This window comes from Rutidosis leptorrhynchoides, chromosome 6, assembly GCF_046630445.1.
Source record: "Rutidosis leptorrhynchoides isolate AG116_Rl617_1_P2 chromosome 6, CSIRO_AGI_Rlap_v1, whole genome shotgun sequence".
NCBI classification, from domain to species: domain Eukaryota; kingdom Viridiplantae; phylum Streptophyta; class Magnoliopsida; order Asterales; family Asteraceae; genus Rutidosis; species Rutidosis leptorrhynchoides.
The window spans coordinates 376,233,810-376,251,233 of NC_092338.1; the positions used below are offsets into that span (position 1 = coordinate 376,233,810).

Consider the following 17,424-nt stretch of genomic DNA (forward strand, 5'->3'; position numbering starts at 1 on the left):
TCTCGTTGCAGGGTCCACTGGCAACCTCGTTAACCGTTTTCTGGTGGTGGCTGTTAACGAGTGGCGGTCGGTGGCGGTGGTGGCTAATGGATCATTGCAGTACCCACTCCTCTATTGCTAACGGATAGTGTCATTTAATTTTAAAGTGATTAAAATATTTAGTTTTGACTCATCGTGACAAGAATCCACAGCTTATCTTCAGATCTTTATGATCAGTGGCCTGATCGTAATAATCGAGATAACAATGGGTTTTTTTGTACTCCTCATAATAATAAGAATCAAGGTGTACATCTCCTACAAGTGAAGAATATTTTCTTTTTCCCCTATTACACCAACAACAACAAAATGAGCTTAGATTCTTCCAGAATCAAGCCCTAATTTCCAGTTTTCTCACTAATTCATCACTTCTGCACTCAAATCTTTAAATCAAATGGCGTTTGTATGGCCCTTGATCGTGATAGCATTCGCGTTTGTGATCTGTAAATTTCTACTAATGCTCATTCCTTCCAATGTTCCTTCTATCGATGTCGATACCTCCGATGGTATGGTACAGTTACTGATTTATTCAACATTTTACCTAATTTTGCTCCATATAGTTCATTAATGATAATATGTTTTACTTGATATAAATGCCTGCATTTGCTGTTGCTGTTGCTGTGTGTGTATATATAGATATACAGATACAGATGTAAATATTAGTGAGCATGTGTTTAATGGATGAATCTACTGATAGATGATAAATTTAGGTTATATATGCGCAAGTCTGTTTTAGGTACATTGAAAATATTTCACTTATCGAGTAGATTTTAGGGTTGCAGTGATGGAATTGAGTTCAAATGCTCACAGTTAAATATATGTTGTATAAAAATGGTAATCAGTTTTAAATTGGATAGTTGTAACTTATAAGGTATCATGTGCCACTTATATAAGATGGAGTAGTAATGATTTTATACTAAGAGGTAGAGTATGATTTAAGCAGACTAAGATATATAGATATAATGTGTATATTATTTTTACTTTGGGTAATGGATTAGGGAGTTACGGTGACTGTATATATTTCGACTCGAAAAAAGTAGAAACAGATGGAGCTTTAGGCCGTAAGACACATTCCGGATAATATAGAGTGACTGCGTGAGAAGACAACATGGTTCACAGAATGCTTCTATTAGAAAGCACACCAATAGTCATACATCGTATATTTTTAATACGAATATATGTTTATGTTCATGTACGTTGTACTTAATTTTAGCTATGTACTTGATTTGTGTTTGTGATACTTTTGTAATGTTCTCTTTTGTAACGTGGATACACTTGTATATCTACTCTGCATGCGATGTTCGATTTTGATTTATGTTTTCAGAGACTCTAATAGTTTACATGGATTTGAATGTTTAACAGTTATAGATGATGGGCATCCAAAAGAAAACAGCTTCATCTATGTAAGTTACTTATTTAGGGCTTTAAAATTGAACAAGTCACTGTACTCTATTTTCCAGAGCATGACTTTGGTCTTTCGAGCTATTTAACATCAAATACACACGGATATTCAGTATCTGGAACGGGGTTACCATTTTATTTTTGGAATTTCCTTTTTTATAGATACCTTCAAGAAGACAAACAGACAAAGTCCAATGCTATGAGCCTGCAACAATGAAATACCTAGGGTACTTCCCTGCTCTGATGGCTGACGAGGTTAGTGTTTAGAGATGAACATCTATAACTAAGAGTTTTTATGCATACTGAATGGCTTTTGAATTTTGAACTTTGTGACTGACATTATTCATGTCATCGATCTTGTTTTTTAATAGTAGTTCATAGTATAAATCAGAGCCCCTGTACATATACATACATATGCTCCTGCATGCTTAAAAAGTTATATTTTGAATGTTCTCAGGTCAAGGAGCGAGTGACACAGGTTAGGAAATCTCAGAAAGTGTGGGCAAAAAGTAGCTTCAAGCAAAGGCGTCAGTTTTTGCGTGTGCTTTTGAAGTATATTATTGAACATCAAGAGCTTATATGCGAGTAAGAAAAGGGGTTTTTTCCTTAATGTGTGATGAACTTTTGAACATGCCATATTTTATCCTCTAGTAGCGCTAGATTTTCAAGTAACTCAAATTTTGTTATTAGAATCTCTTCACGTGATACTGGAAAGACAATGGTGGATGCATCCATGGGAGAAATAATGACTACGTGTGAGAAGATTACTTGGCTTATTTCAGAGGGTGAAAGGTGGCTAAAGCCAGAATACAGGTATTGGTAGGAATCTTGGTATATGTAATAATTTAAAAGTAAATAATGAACAAAATCTTGGTATTGGTAGGTATTGGCTTATTGAAGTTGTGATGTAGTCCAGCGGTTGGTGGCCTGCCTCCTTTAGGGGAGGTCAGGAGTTCGACCCCCGCTGGCTACATATTAAAAACACAATTTCATCCCTGCCATGAAGTATCCACCCATGGCACCTTTCCCATAGCGTTTGTGGGGGGTGGGGGGTAAAGGGGAGGGGGGTTTTACTTGGCCGTGCCCTTGGATCGGTTTCAAGGTTTCCTCCCGGGCAGCGATGGGGGCGGAGTTATTATCGCTGCATCGGCATAGTTGAAACGGGAGATGATCGCAACGGGTGGTTTAGTCCCTCTCGGGTGATCCCAATCGCTGTTCAAAAAAAAAAAAAAAAAAATAATAATGAACAAAATCGTCTCTCTCATGTAGTCACGTGCTTCTCCAGTTCCATGTGCTTAGTGTGTATTGTAATGGTAATGACTATCAAATTCATTATATTATATCATATGATTTAAAATAAGTTGTGTTTGTATTACGGTATTTGTTAGATCGTGTGGAAGATCAATGCTTCACAAGACATCCAGAGTGGAATTTCACCCCCTTGGTGTGGTTGGAGCTATTGTATCATGGAATTATCCATTTCATAACCTGTTTAATCCAGTTTTAGCAGCTGTTTTTTCAGGAAACGGCATAGTTGTGAAGGTATTACAAGTGAACAAAAAAACCTTTTGTGTTTCACGTGAACCGAAACTATCTTTTTGACTTTTGTAGGTTTCTGAACACGCAAGCTGGTCAGGATGTTTCTATGTCCGAATTCTCCAATCTGCTCTTGCAGCTGTTGGAGCTCCTGAAAATCTTGTTGAAGTAATAACTGGGTAAGCCCTAATTGATTATGTCATCAGTCTGCTCTTATTAGGTATTTGTATCTAACCTGTGAGTTTTCCAGGTTTGCTGAAACTGGAGAAGCGTTGGTTTCCTCTGTCGACAAAATGATATTTGTTGGATCACCAGGTGTTGGTAGAATGGTATGATTTATTTATAATCTTAGTAAATGACGCGATATAATGTTAAGAATGTTTAACGTAATAATGTGTTTTGAAATTATTATCCTAAAATGCAGATAATGAGAAAGGCTGCTGACACATTGATACCTGTGACACTTGAGCTAGGTGGAAAAGATCCATTTATAGTGTGTGAAGATGTGGACGTGCCTCATGTACGAATGTTTGAATTTAAATCAATTTATTTAATAGAGGCATCAATTGTTTATTGGTTTTTGAACTGAATATAGGTTGCACAAGTTGCTGTTAGAGCTGCTCTACAATCAAGTGGACAGAATTGTGCCGGGGCTGAGAGATTTTATGTTCATAAGGACATCTATTCTGCATTCGTAGCTGCAGTTGTCAAAATAGTTAAATCTGTTACCGCTGTAAGTACTCTGTTATGCTTCTCCATTTTTATGAACTCCAATAGTATTTGTTAGATCTGTTTAATTACAGTTATGAATGAACTATGAACCATGCAATATAAACACACTATGTATGACTTTCGACCTGTTTGACCCATTTAACCCATTTCGCTCAGTATTGACATGACTTGTTTATACAGGGTCCTCCTCAACTTGGAAAATATGACATGGGTGCCATTTGCATGCAAGACCATTCCGAACGGCTTCAAGGTCTCATAAATGATGCTTTAGATAAAGGAGCCGAGATTGTTGGTGGCGGAAGTGTGAAAAATGTTAGTGACGGTGCTGTTGATCAATTCTTCCCTGCTACTGTAATTGTAAACGTTAACCATCAAATGAAGTTGATGCAAGAGGAAGTAAGTTCAATAACTAGTCGTCAGAATAATTTATTATGCACATGAAATTTAATTTTTTCCAACTCTATATTTTACCTATTTAATTGAATGAGCAGGCTTTTGGACCAATCATGCCGATAATGAAGTTTAGCTCTGATGAGGAGGCTATCATGCTTGCAAATGACTCAAAATATGGGCTTGGATGTGCTGTTTTTTCAGGCAGTCAGCGTCGTGCCAGAGCCATAGCGTCGCAGTTACATTGTGGAGTTGCTGCTATAAATGACTTTGCATCCAATTACATGTGTCAGGTACAATTACTCTTATGGACACATAAATTTTGCTTTCTTGAAAAGTTGCAAGTGTTTGTTGTTGAAACTGTTGTTAGCTTATTTTCAAGCTTAGTAAATGATGATTTTAGTTACATTATTGGTTGGTTTTACTCCAATGAAACAAAACTTAAGCACATTTAGCCAAAAGTAACTTACATAGAAATTCATTATGTGCTATTTGAAGTTAGTATACCGTCTCTTGTTGTGTTTAATTTTTTTTTGAAAAGCAAGATGAATTATATTCACACAAATAGTACAAGAGTACAATGGTTGTCAATTTGACAGCATAATACAACTTGAGACTACAATCTATACAAACAACGAATTGCACGAACACGAGATTAACCATCTAAACAAACGACTAAATTGCAAAGGAAGCAATTACACCACCAACGGCTTTGTAAACCAATTATGCCACTCACAACACCAGTGTTTATGTCTTCGCGAGATCCAATCAAAAGCGAGTGCTTGAATTTCCATAAATAACGAAGGAACCGTCGTGGTCTTATTCTTGAATACTTTTGCATTCCGACATTTCCAAATCAAGTAACACGCAATCCAACACACCGCTTGCCATACCATATGCTTACTATCAGTAGCTGTCGAACCAAATGTACCTAGAAAAATATCGTCGAAGCCAAAGATAGCCGAACCATAACCCCACCAATTGAGAACTTTTAGCCAAACGTCTTTCGCGAATTGACAAGAGAAGAGGATGTGTTCCACCGACTCGATCCCCCCATCACAAACCGGGCACCGCAAACTATGTAAATCAATACCTCTTTTATCTAATTCGACCCTTACCGGAATTCGACCCCTTCTTGCTCGCCAAATAAAGATCTCAATTTTTTTAGGAACCAAGCGATTTCGAAGCGACTCAATGTAGTGATTCCCCCTAGATAAAAAGCTGCCATCGATCAGTTTAGACATCTTCTTAACAGAAAATATCTTGCTCGCGTCTAACACCCATTGCCACCCATCAGATTTGTCACGATCCATTGCGATGAACTGCAGCAACCCTTGAAGCTCTCTGAATTCTGCATCCGTACGCCCCGAGGGTTCACGGACCCATGTCCAGCCAGGTCCTGACCCCTCACCCGAACCCATTTTATCTTTTACACTTGCATCTTTGTTAACCTCAAGCCTGTATAGTCTTCCGAATTTATTTTTAAGGCATTGATTATCGATCCAAATGTCTTCCCAAAACAAAGTAGTAGCCCCATCCCCGATTAAGCGAGAGAATGAGCTAGAGAAAGCAATCCCTAGATCATCCACCCATTTTCCTGCATCACAAATAGAAGTCCAAGGACTAGTGAATGAGGGACGAGCAAGCCCGCCCTCAAGCACAAGTCCCCCGTTAGAACCATAGATGCTTCGAATCACGGTATACCACAAAGTGTTGGTTTCGGTTTTAAACCTCCACCACCACTTACAAAGAAGTGCAATATTTTTACATTTGAGTGACATGATATTTAACCCTCCTTCTTCGTAAGGAAGAAGGATTGAATCCCAATTAACCCACGCCATTTTTGAATTAGATCCCGACCCGCCCCAAAAGAAATTTCGCCTCACACTCTCTAACTGTTTAAGCACACAAGGCGGGGCCCGAAAGAGCGAGAAATAGTAAAGAGGCAAACTAGAAAGAACCGATTTAACAAGAGTTAGACGTCCACCGAATGACACCGATTTAGCCCTCCATGCCGCTAGCCTATTGTTGAACTTCTCAATAACCGGGGACCAATCACTCAACTTCTTCATCTTACTACCCACGGGGAGACCCAAATACATGAAAGGCAATTTACCCGCTTGACAAGAGCACCAAGAAGCCATATCTTCCACAATAGAGTTACTAATCCCAACCCCATAAAGAAGGCTTTTGTTATAGTTAACCTTTAAACCCGAGGCTCTTTCGAAACATTCCAACAAATACATAAGATTACGAGCATTACGCTTGCTCCATTCGCCGAAGAAAATCGTGTCATCCGCATATTGCAAATGAGAAACCACCACCTTTTCTAAACCGACCTCCACACCCTTGTACAAACCTTTATCCACCGCGACCTTTGTTAAAATATTGAGTCCTTCCGCCGCTATGATAAATAAGAAAGGTGATAGTGGGTCTCCTTGTCTCACCCCTCTTTGCAAACGGAACTCCCGAGACGGAGAGCCGTTAATTAGAATGGAGATTGAAGCCGACTCTAAACACGCAAGGGTCCATTTTCGCCATTTAATCCCGAAACCCATACAACCCATGACCTCCAAGAGATATTTCCAATTAAGAGAATCGAACGCCTTTTCGAAGTCAACTTTAAAGATCAAACCATGATTTTTATTACGCTTAAGATCGTGAACTACTTCGTTCGCAACTAGGGAACTATCTAGAATGTATCTACCCCCGAGGAATGCACTTTGTTCCGGTCCAATAAGGCGTGGTACCACCCGTCTAACTCTAAGGGAAAGCATTTTTGCGATAATCTTATAATAGCTACCGATGAGACTAATCGGACGGTAGTCGCCGAAGGAGAGAGGATCGGATTTTTTGGGGATAAGAGATACAAACGACGCGTTACAACCTTTAGAAAACTCCCCATTAACCCAAAACCAATTGACTGCCGCAATTAAGTCGCCTTTCACAATATCCCAATATTTTTTAAAAAATCCCAAGTTAAAACCATCAGGCCTGGGGGCTTTCGAGCTGCCACAACAATTCACCGACTCCCTAACTTCGGCCTCGGAAAATGGTAACTCTAGGTCCGTTGCTTCCTGCTCAGAAATCGACATGTAAGACAAACCGTCTAAGCTTGGACGTTCATTACATACCTCGCTGAATAGTGTTTCAAAATGAGAGGCTGCTGCCTCTTTGATCGTGACCGGATCCACAAACCATGCACCATTTACCGAAACACCTCGAATGTTGGATTTGTTGTAGTTTCTACGCAGCGAATTATGAAAATACTTGGAGTTTTCATCACCTTCTATCATCCACCGCACCCGTGCCTTTTGTTTCAACATCCCAGATTTTATTTTTTCTTTGTCTAACCATAACTTCCTCGAATTCATCCAATTCTCATATTCAACCGAATCAAGACTCCCCAATTCTGCCTTAAGTTCGAGGTTCACAGCTTCACGTTTTGCAAATTCAATTTCGACATCCAAGTTACCGAAGTGGGATTGGCTCCAATTTTTGAGAGCCTCTTTCAGTCTTTTCAATTTATTACGAAAAACACAATCTTTCCGGTTGCCTTCTAACGGTGCCGACCAAGAATCGGCGATGACTTGATCAATACCTTCCACATGAAACCAGTCGTCGAAGACTTTAAATGGTTTGGGACCGAAATTAACTTCCCCATCCGAAAGCATAATAGGACAATGATCCGACATCTTTCTATCTAGAGCAATCACTTTCAAACCCGACCACAAGTCAAGAAAGTCCCCCGAAACAAGAAATCTGTCCAATTTGCTCATCTTGACCCCGTCGTCGCTAACCCTAGTAAATTTCCTCCCACCCATAGGAATATCCACAAGCATGTTTTGATTAATAAACTCATTAAACATCTTAGCTCGATTCTCAATGAATTCACAGTTTAATCTTTCAGAACTATCCCTAACCTCGTTGAAGTCTCCACAAATCACCCACGAGACCCCATTAATACTTAAGATGCTGTTAAGCGAGTCCCACATCTTCCTTTTACTAACATCATCATGCGGTCCGTAAACATTCACGATAATACTTTCTTTATCCGAATCCTTCCAAGAACCCCGAATGGCCACAAAATAGTCGTTTATCTGTTCTCCGCTAACACTGAATGCATTTTTATCCCAAATAATCAATTGCCCTCCCGACTTGCCAATCATTTCCTTTTGGATGTACCCACATTCTTTTGAGCCCCAGAGGCCGAATACCCAATTATCTCCTACATTATGACATTTGGTTTCCTGAAGGACGAAAATTGTAGGTTTCTCCGAAATACAAAGTTTTCTAACATCCCCGAATTTGCTTTCTTTCCCTGTCCCGAACCCCCGAATATTTAACGAAATAATCTTCATTTAAAACCGCAAAAACGAAACAGAAAGAACATAAGCTTACTGAGCATTCTTGGTCCATTTTAGACCAAGATTCGTGCCAAATTCCTCAACGCCAATGCTACTTTCCGAGATTAAATGCCTTAATTCATCATTCCTACTATTACGAGATGAAGAAGAAGATTTACCTTTTGCAGATGATTTTGGAACCACAGACCCCTTCGTCTTTTTTTCCCCGATGCAACCATCGGGACACTTGGCTGCTCCTTTTTTCCTCCTGTATACTTTATTTGCGTGCAAAAGTTTCGAAGAGGCCTTCCAATTACCAGACGAAAACCGACAGTAATTAGAAGAATCTGAGCAATACGCCTTTTCTTTTTTATTAACCCTCAATTTCGCACTTTGAATACTTGCAGATTTATCCGGAACCCCTGCGTCGTCCAATTTTGATCCAGGCACTTCTATAGGCCCAACGACACATGGATCTCCCTTTGGAACATGCTCACTTAATGGGCTTGAGTCCACTTCCTCATCTGTAGAAAAATCAGTCTCACCCAAGTCTTCTATCCTAACCACATCATTTGGGTCCATTGGGCCGCTGGCTGGAAAAGGCCCATTAATGTCGATGGGTGTACTTGGGCCTGATAAACCAGTAGCCTGCTTTACCTGGCATTGAAAAAACGTGTTGCTGTTTTTCTGGTTACTAGACATATCATCAATTAACTCCACATTCCCCAAGGAATTAGACATCACCATGTTGGCTTTTACTGTACTTGTCCTCACTTTATCCACCATATCATCAGCACGCGTATCATCATTATCATTGTCATCATTATCATTTTTAATTCCAGAAAGTCGTTTGTTACCCATGCCTGAAGACCCTTCATCTTCCACCGGAGAACGGCAACTGCGGCGGCGAAGAGCTGATCGGAATTCTCCATCTTCCAATTCATCGTCACTATCATCCGAGTAGGTATTGGATATATCGTCCGAGCACGACTTATCTTCCCAATCAGACACGTTATTAAACTCAAGATCCAATTCAAATCTATCGAATGATTCTATTATATTAACAAACTTGCACAATGATCCTGCAACTAACTTCACAACCCCAAAGATATGTTCATCTTCTTTCGTATGAATCAGGACCTTCCCAGAAATTAAATTCTGTTTTCCATGGATGATATTACAATTTTTGAACTCGATGGCCTCCCCCCACCAATTAGCAATAAAGTCGAAGGTGGAGATATTCCAGTATCTGAATGGAACACCGATGATATCTACCCACACAAGTCTACCAGGATTGAAATACCCACCATCCCAAGCTTTTAGAGATTTAAAACAATTATTAAACGGCCTATCAGACCCCTCAATAATGTTTTTTGCAGTGCTTGCATCGTCACAAATAAGTAAAACGTAAAGCCCACCGATATATTTGAGATGCAATCCAGTAAACCCATTGGCCTCTCCCAAAGTGGTGATAAGATTGAGTGAACCAATGTTCTTAAGTTCTCCCAGTAAAATACGATCCTCCATATTATTGAAGGATATATTATTCTCGACTTCAACGGTTCTTGCCTTTTCTACCTCCTTTAGTAACTTTCTTTCCCAACTCTTTTTTAGTAGTTTTACCCTTAAATCAGCCTTTAAACTGTCATCACGATAACAACGATTTTGAACAGGAGCACCGAAAATGGTATTCCTTCGCCTTGAACCATATACTTCATTCAATTCCGGGAAGTCTTCCCCCAGTGGTGGATGGAAAACATTACCTGCAGAAGTTGATTTGGGCCTCCACACCTGGCCAATCGACACCTTTCTACCCCTGACCGAAGGTCTGCTATTAGCATGCACATTGGGGTTTCTGTTTGAAGCTTTGAAAACCCTAATAGGTCTTGAATCGAACTTGATGCTCTCTAGTCGTCGTAGGAGGAGTTCTACGTCCACCACACCGTGAAATCTAGCGAAGGCAAATTTGGATCCACACCGCAACCTTTTGCCTGCTAGATATATGTCTCTGAGATCACCAAAAGGCTTGAAGGTCCTCCATAGGTCGGAGATGCTCCAATGGTCACCGAAGTTGAAGAACATAAAGGATGTTAAACGATACCCGAAAAACCTTGAAACCGAATCCCTAGTGTTGCCCTCGCCTGCTCTCAGCCCGTTCGAACCAACTTTGTGTGCAACTCTCGAAAAATTTGGATCCTCTCTCCTCACCCTTTCTCTCTCACACACACTCATTATTTCTCTCTTGTTGTGTTTAATGCTTTTTACTTTAATGACAGTCTCTCCCATTCGGTGGTGTAAAAGACAGTGGATTTGGACGGTTTGCTGGCGTTGAAGGATTGCGTGCTTGCTGTCTTGTTAAATCAGTAGTGGAGGATAGATGGTGGCCTTTGATTAAAACCAAAATACCAAAGCCAATTCAGGTAAAACTTTGCAGCTCAAGTGCTCTTAATTCTTCCTTTAAAGAGATCTGGAGGTGGCAATCAGCCCATATACTTATGAATTGGTCAATTGGGGGGATGTTTTATCTTTAACGGATAACATAAAACCTAGCTTATAATAATATGTGATGGTTGAGTAAGTCAAATGGGCCGGAAGCTAATTGTATTTAGATGCATAAAACCTCATCCAACCATGTTAACTTAGAAGTTGGACTATTGATTAAATTCAATCATTTTTATAATAATCTTTCGCTAGTTATTTGGGTTACATATGATAGAAAATTGGAAATCATCCTTCAACTTTTTATCACTTCAAATCGTTGAATGTAACCAGCCAACTTTCATCAATTTATCCGTTAAAGTTTTTTTCTTGGTCAATGGGAACACTGCAAAAAACACTTGAAAGAAGTTAGTGGACGGAACCACTCCAAAATATTACAATAAGAATTTAAGGCCGTGTTTTGTTACCGGAAACCCTTCAAGTTTCCATTGTGTTTGTTTGAAAAGTTTTCTAAGAACCAAAATTCTTATTTTTATTTTGATAACTATGAATATAAATAAATATAATCACTATATTTTTTGACCTTCTATGAATAATGAAACTCCATGTGTTACTTCTAAACATTTCGCACTCTCTAGAAAAGTAGGATTGGCAATATGAAGAAAGATTTTTGTGACTAAATGCACCCTAAATTCTTGAACAAAAACGATTCAAAAGATTGTATCAATTAAAAATGGACTTTGGGCAACTTTTAACCTGTTTGACCAATTTGCAACCTCTGCTAGCTAAAAGCTTTTATGGGAACTAACTTCTCTTCTGGTTGAACTCTAGTATCCCGTTGCAGAAAACTGCTTTGAGTTTCAGCAGTCACTTGTGGAGGCTCTATACGGGTTAAATATGCGGGACCGATTGCGAGCGTTGGTAAATGTCGTGAAAATGCTTACAGAGCAGAATTCGACAGGTAACACTAAGAGAAGCGATTGAATCGTTGTCTTATTTGAGATTGGTAATTTTGTGGGTATGAACTATAGAGCCTCATTACTAGCAGTTAAACTCAATTATATCTGGTCTTGTTTCGACCTTTATGTAGAATCTTACATTTCAGTAAAGAAACTCTTGCTATTTTTGGCTGTAGAAGGAAAGTTGAAAACTGTTACTATTTCTATTTTAGGCTCTATTTCAGTAATTTTGTTTAAAGCATATTCTATTTTGTTTCTTCTCTTCCTATAATGATCAAATTGTCATTTCAGCAATACCCAATATTGACAATTGAACTGTATGCATGTTGTTCAATGTAATTAAGAGTTATCCTCCTACTCATTTAAGAAAAGATATAAAATGTTTTGAATTTTTCACTCTGCATCGGATTGCTGCAAGATCATAATATACATCGATCGATCGAGTATGATAAACTCCAATATATGCTTTTACAATAATGAGTTTTTTTCAAGTGTTGCAGCCATGGCCTTCAATGTATTACTACTACCTACACAACAGAAATGTACCTAATCACAAAGCCTATACCGACACACTACTACTACTTGGTCGCCAAACCTTTCTCAGATACATACTATTCTTTCCCGCCAAATTTGTAGTCTTCGAATCCAAATCGATATCAAGTTTTGATGCATCAAGAGATAGTTTTTCCCTAATAAAACCATCTAAATTGAATCCACTTCCGCTCTCTGTGTTATTCTCGCTTTCAGTTTCTAATCTCTCTTCACTCGTTGAATTATCTTGTGGCTTGTTATATGAATTCTGATTTATGTTCAATAGCTTCTTTATACTATCAATGGCAGGATCTATGATGTCTAACACCCCAGTCACCCATGAAGCATCATCAATGACTTCCGTACGCTGTGTGCACATAACAAACAATTATTAGCGTTTATAAGTAGCTTAATTATGTACCATTGAACTTCATCAAACAAATATTAGTACCTGTTGAAAATAAAGGTTTCTGATTTCTTCAGCGCGTATGGAGTTTCCTTCATCTTCTTCAAGAGATGCCCATGTCATCCATGTTACATAGCTTTGTGAGTTTATGTTGAGTGACGATCTGAATAGTCTTCTTGCAGCTGATAAATTACCCGCTCGCTGTTCCAGTACACCCCAAGCCTGAACACATGAAATATTAATCATGTGGTACAAATAGTAATACCCCGTTACAACTGAATCTGTCAAGGCGAAAAAGTGAAAGAAAAATTATAACCTGAAGGCAGCGAGCAGCGCTTTCGGTTGTTGAATTGATTGATAATGCTCTTTGGTAGAGTTCCCTAGCTGTTTTAATGTTCCCTTCTTTCCACTCCATCCAACCCCAAGCCTAATTTCAAGATTAACAAAAAAAAAAAAATAATAAAAAAAAAAAAAATGGTATGATGGTGGAAGCTTAAAATAATAAATAAAATGTAAATAAAAATGGGTGTTACGAGAATGGAACGAGGTAATTTAACTTTAGGAGGGAGTCGTATACATACAATCCAGACTGGTTGGTGCCTTGGGTCTAACTCTGAAGCTTTTCTGAACAACGCTCGAGCAAGATTTGCAGCAGAATGTTTGTACTCTAATAACCCAAGTGATTGAAGAAGAACAGGATCTCTTGGATTTAATGCATGACCGATTTTTAATAGCTTTCGTCCTTGTTCAACGTTTCCAACATTAGCTTCAAAAACACCCCAAACATGCCATGCAAATCTATTCTTTGGACTAGCTTCAACAGCTTTCTGATTCAGAAAAAAAAGTGACCAGAATAATGCATCATGTGAAAAAGGTCTGATTGTGTTTCTAATCAAGAAGGAAGTAATTGTTTGCACAAAAATGCAAAAGGAAACACCAAGCTAATTATTTATGGAATAAAATAACCGGTATATTAACTCTTTTGCATTTACATTTCCATAAACTGTTCTATATCTGCTCATTCGTACTAGTTATAATATTTGTTTAATGTTTCCATATTAAAGATAATAAATTTGTCAAATTAAGATGCTCCGACGAGTTAAAGTACTCACTAGAAAAATTTAAGACAACATGACTTTTTCTAACCTCAAAGAGCTGCCTGGCAACGCGAAAATTTTCCTGTTGTACCTCAAGCTGAGCCCATGCCTGTAATGTGATACTTTATATTCAAATTATATAAACTAAATTTATAAGTATTAACGTTTTGATGCTATATTCTATTGAAATGCTACATGATATGCTTGTTGTTAATTAGTAATAAAGCAATGGGACAACAAAATATAGGATATTATTAGAAATTGGGCGAATTGGATTAAACCAATAAGTAATAAGTGTTGTAAATCTCCTTATTTCTCTCCGAGATCTCGTTTTTGGAAGGCAGTCGAGAGGAGATGTCCATATCGCGAGATTTCTTGGTCAACGGGGTCAAACTTGGTCAAAGACACGATTACTCGAATTTTCTCATTCATTTCACGGGTTTTCTCATAAAATCTCGCAATTTCTCGAATTTTCTAGCTCATTTCTCAGATTTCTTGTGAAATTTCGTAAAAATGTAGATAAATGTACATATATTTATTTATTTATATATATATATATATATATATATATATATATATATATATATATATATATATATATATATTTTAAAAACTAAAAAGTCAACGTCCGAGATCTCCCCAAAAAATGTCCAAACGAGATCTCCTCAAGATCCGAGTTCGCCAACCTTGTCAATAAGTCCAGCTACAATAAAAAATCACAATGGTGTTTTATCTATTACTCCGAAATTAGTTTGATAGTTAAAGTAAATCACCAAATATTCTGCCTAGCCAATTTAGTATAGCTTAAATTTTTAGTTAATTCGAACTGATAATGAAGGATAACTTACAAGCCAACTGGCACAGCTTTTGGGATTACATTTAGTAGCCTGTCTGAACAAGTATCGAGCTTGATCATTTCGATTAGCCTTCGATTCAAGCATTGCTAGTGTCTGGTAAATGTACTCATTTCCACCACAATTTTTGAGTCCTTTACTAAGAAGGTACCTAGCTTTCTTAACATTTCCAGCTTTCAGTTCCAAAACCGCCCATCCATGCCACGCAGCAACGTGTTTCTTATCAGCAACCGTTGCAGCATCAAACAGTTGCCTTGCCCTTCTTATATTTCCCATTCTGTTTTCCAGAACAGCCCAACACTGGTTTATGACAACAACATATAAAGTTTGATTTCTCGGATAATGATTACCAATGACCAAAAATGTTGACTAGGAATTAAATAATTATTTAAATAAAATAAAAACAAAAAGACTGACCTGCCAAATGTAGGCATTTTCACCTTGTGTTGCCTGACAACCTTTCTCATATATTGCCCTTGCTTCATTTGCTTTTGATTGCTTACCCAATATCTTGCCTAGGGCCACATAAGACCTTCCATCCTCAGGCCAATAAGATATACACTTTACACCATCGAATATTTATACAAAAACAACTTAGGGACATCAGATATGAATACAAAAGCTTCTCATAAAATAAATGAGGACAGATCAATGGTAATTTCAATAGAACACAATCTTATAAGTTTAAGCTTAGATAGACATCATTCATGAGCAAAAAATAAGAGCTCGAATCCAACATAAATAAATAAAGTTAACTAGGCCAGACTGTTGGTGCATTAACGTAAATCCCGAGTTCATTATAGCGTATTCGTGTGTAACAAGACTAAGTAAGTACTTGGATAATCGATTGTTAGTGGTTAATGTTTACTATTGCGTATACGATCGATTAATTGCAATTAAAGTTAATTTACTTACTGTCTGTGTAACCGCACGGATGCAGGTTGCATCCTTACGGGTACAAGTGCAACCGCACGGTTGCATCCTGCAACCGCACGGTTACACGACCTTATATATTGAAGATTTTGGGTTCATTGTTAGGGTTACGAACCTAAACTATACCCTAGCGGTGATTTCGATTCCTTGCAGGTCTAGCACTTCTGGTTATCGATCTACAACATCTAAAAGTCATTTATCTTGTCTAGATCATTCGTATTTGAGTCGTTTTTGATATAAAACCCGATATTGAGTTATTCCGCACTCGATATTGAAGATTAGATCGATTAATACCGTCTTTCCTACACATACCTCACAGTTAAATTTCATATGCATATAACAAGGCAAAACGCCAAAACCTATAGGACCTTGAATCAAGTATCAATCAGCTATCCAACAAATTTCTATATTCAATTAACTATGCACTCCTAATTGAATCCGAGTATTCGCAAACTAAATGTTAAATCAAGTACATGTATTGGTTAAATAATCTAACAATGCACCTATTAACCACAAGTACCAAATCAATTATAATTAATAAATAATAACTATAATTATAACAGTTATAGTATACCTTCTGAAGAAGTTCCTCTGCTTCCTTATACCGAAAATTTCGGGCCAACACTTTCGATCTATACAAGGCCAAATCTAAATTAACAGCAAGCGGTTTCGCAGCCGAATTTGAGCCGTCAACTCTCAACGGCTCAAAAATCGGCATCTTCCTTGCAAATTTCGATAACTCAGAATCAATCACGGATGATGACGTGGACAGCGAACTTTTATCCCCTTCCACGTCATCATCTTCTGCAGTATCGCCGGTGTCATCATCAGATTCCATCGTTGGCCGCCGAACAACAAGCAATTCCTCTAACGTTTGTTTCGATGTTTTGCTACTTCCGATACCGTCGAATTGGACCGGATCTGCATCTGATCTGAATACCGGTGCCGGAGACGAGGCTGCGGAGGCGGATGCGGCAGAGGAAGTGTCGAGAGCTGGTAAAGATGGAAATTGAAGGTGTGAATGTGAAAATGACGGTTTGATGAGGGTAGTAAAGTGTAAATTTGAGTTTGGAGAAAAAAGAGCGAAGTGTTGTTGTGAAGAAGATAACTTCATCTCTTTCCGTCACTCATTGACACCAGAAATGTGTTTGGCGGGATTTTGAGGTGATTGAAGTACGATATGACGAAATTACCCTTAGAATGGATTGTTGGAGATGTTAGTTGATGAGGGTAGTTTGGTAATTTTTAGAATATTTAGTCACTGGTTAGTTCTGAGCCACGTTGCGAAAGTAAATTTGGTGGATGAGGTCGATATGGACAATAGATTTTTTCTTTACACGTGGAAGGTTCTGATTGGAGACAATGTAGTGGATAAATTGGTCGTATAGAATTTTTGTTGGGATAAGGAACACTTTTTGGCTTACTTTTGACCTTTTTTTTCATTCAATTTAACTTGTAATAATGGTTAAGATTTTATTTGTATATAACAACTTTTGATGGCACGTTTTTTACAAGAAAAAATTGTAAAACATAATATAATATGCTGTTTAGTTTGGGCAGTATAGGAATTCCATTTTCAAATTTTTCGTAGGAGATTCCATGTTGTATGCAAATTATCGTACACGATTGTAAACAAACTTAGATGATTAAGAGAAATCATGGAATGTGAATATATATATATATATATATATATATATATATATATATATATATATATATATATATATATATATATATATATATATATATATATATATATATATA

At 37.8% G+C, this 17,424-nt stretch overlaps 2 protein-coding genes across 3 annotated transcripts; one reads left to right on the top strand and one right to left on the bottom strand.

Moving 5' to 3' along the window:
* Positions 1–327: 327 nt before the first annotated feature.
* Positions 328–12,092, top strand: LOC139851446 (aldehyde dehydrogenase 22A1). Its single transcript, XM_071840483.1, has 14 exons — positions 328–542; positions 1,399–1,439; positions 1,600–1,692; positions 1,895–2,022; positions 2,128–2,250; positions 2,826–2,979; positions 3,049–3,152; positions 3,224–3,302; positions 3,398–3,493; positions 3,569–3,706; positions 3,886–4,101; positions 4,197–4,388; positions 10,718–10,861; positions 11,712–12,092. Exons 1-14 carry the CDS (start codon positions 431–433, stop codon positions 11,862–11,864), a joined length of 1,773 nt encoding a protein of 590 aa, XP_071696584.1. The 5' UTR covers positions 328–430; the 3' UTR covers positions 11,865–12,092.
* Positions 12,093–12,245: 153 nt separating this feature from the next.
* On the bottom strand, positions 12,246–16,801 carry LOC139851569 (protein high chlorophyll fluorescent 107). Of its 2 annotated transcripts, none has more exons than XM_071840652.1 (8): positions 16,235–16,801; positions 15,145–15,288; positions 14,722–15,027; positions 13,923–13,982; positions 13,358–13,603; positions 13,093–13,203; positions 12,822–12,998; positions 12,246–12,737 (listed from the first exon to the last, which is right to left on the bottom strand). In XM_071840652.1, exons 1-8 carry the CDS (start codon positions 16,772–16,774, stop codon positions 12,399–12,401), a joined length of 1,923 nt encoding a protein of 640 aa, XP_071696753.1. In that variant the 5' UTR covers positions 16,775–16,801; the 3' UTR covers positions 12,246–12,398. The 2 variants fall into 2 exon arrangements, with proteins under 2 accessions (XP_071696753.1, XP_071696752.1); XM_071840651.1 differs by having other exon boundaries at positions 13,334–13,603.
* Between the last annotated feature and the right edge of the window lie 623 nt (positions 16,802–17,424).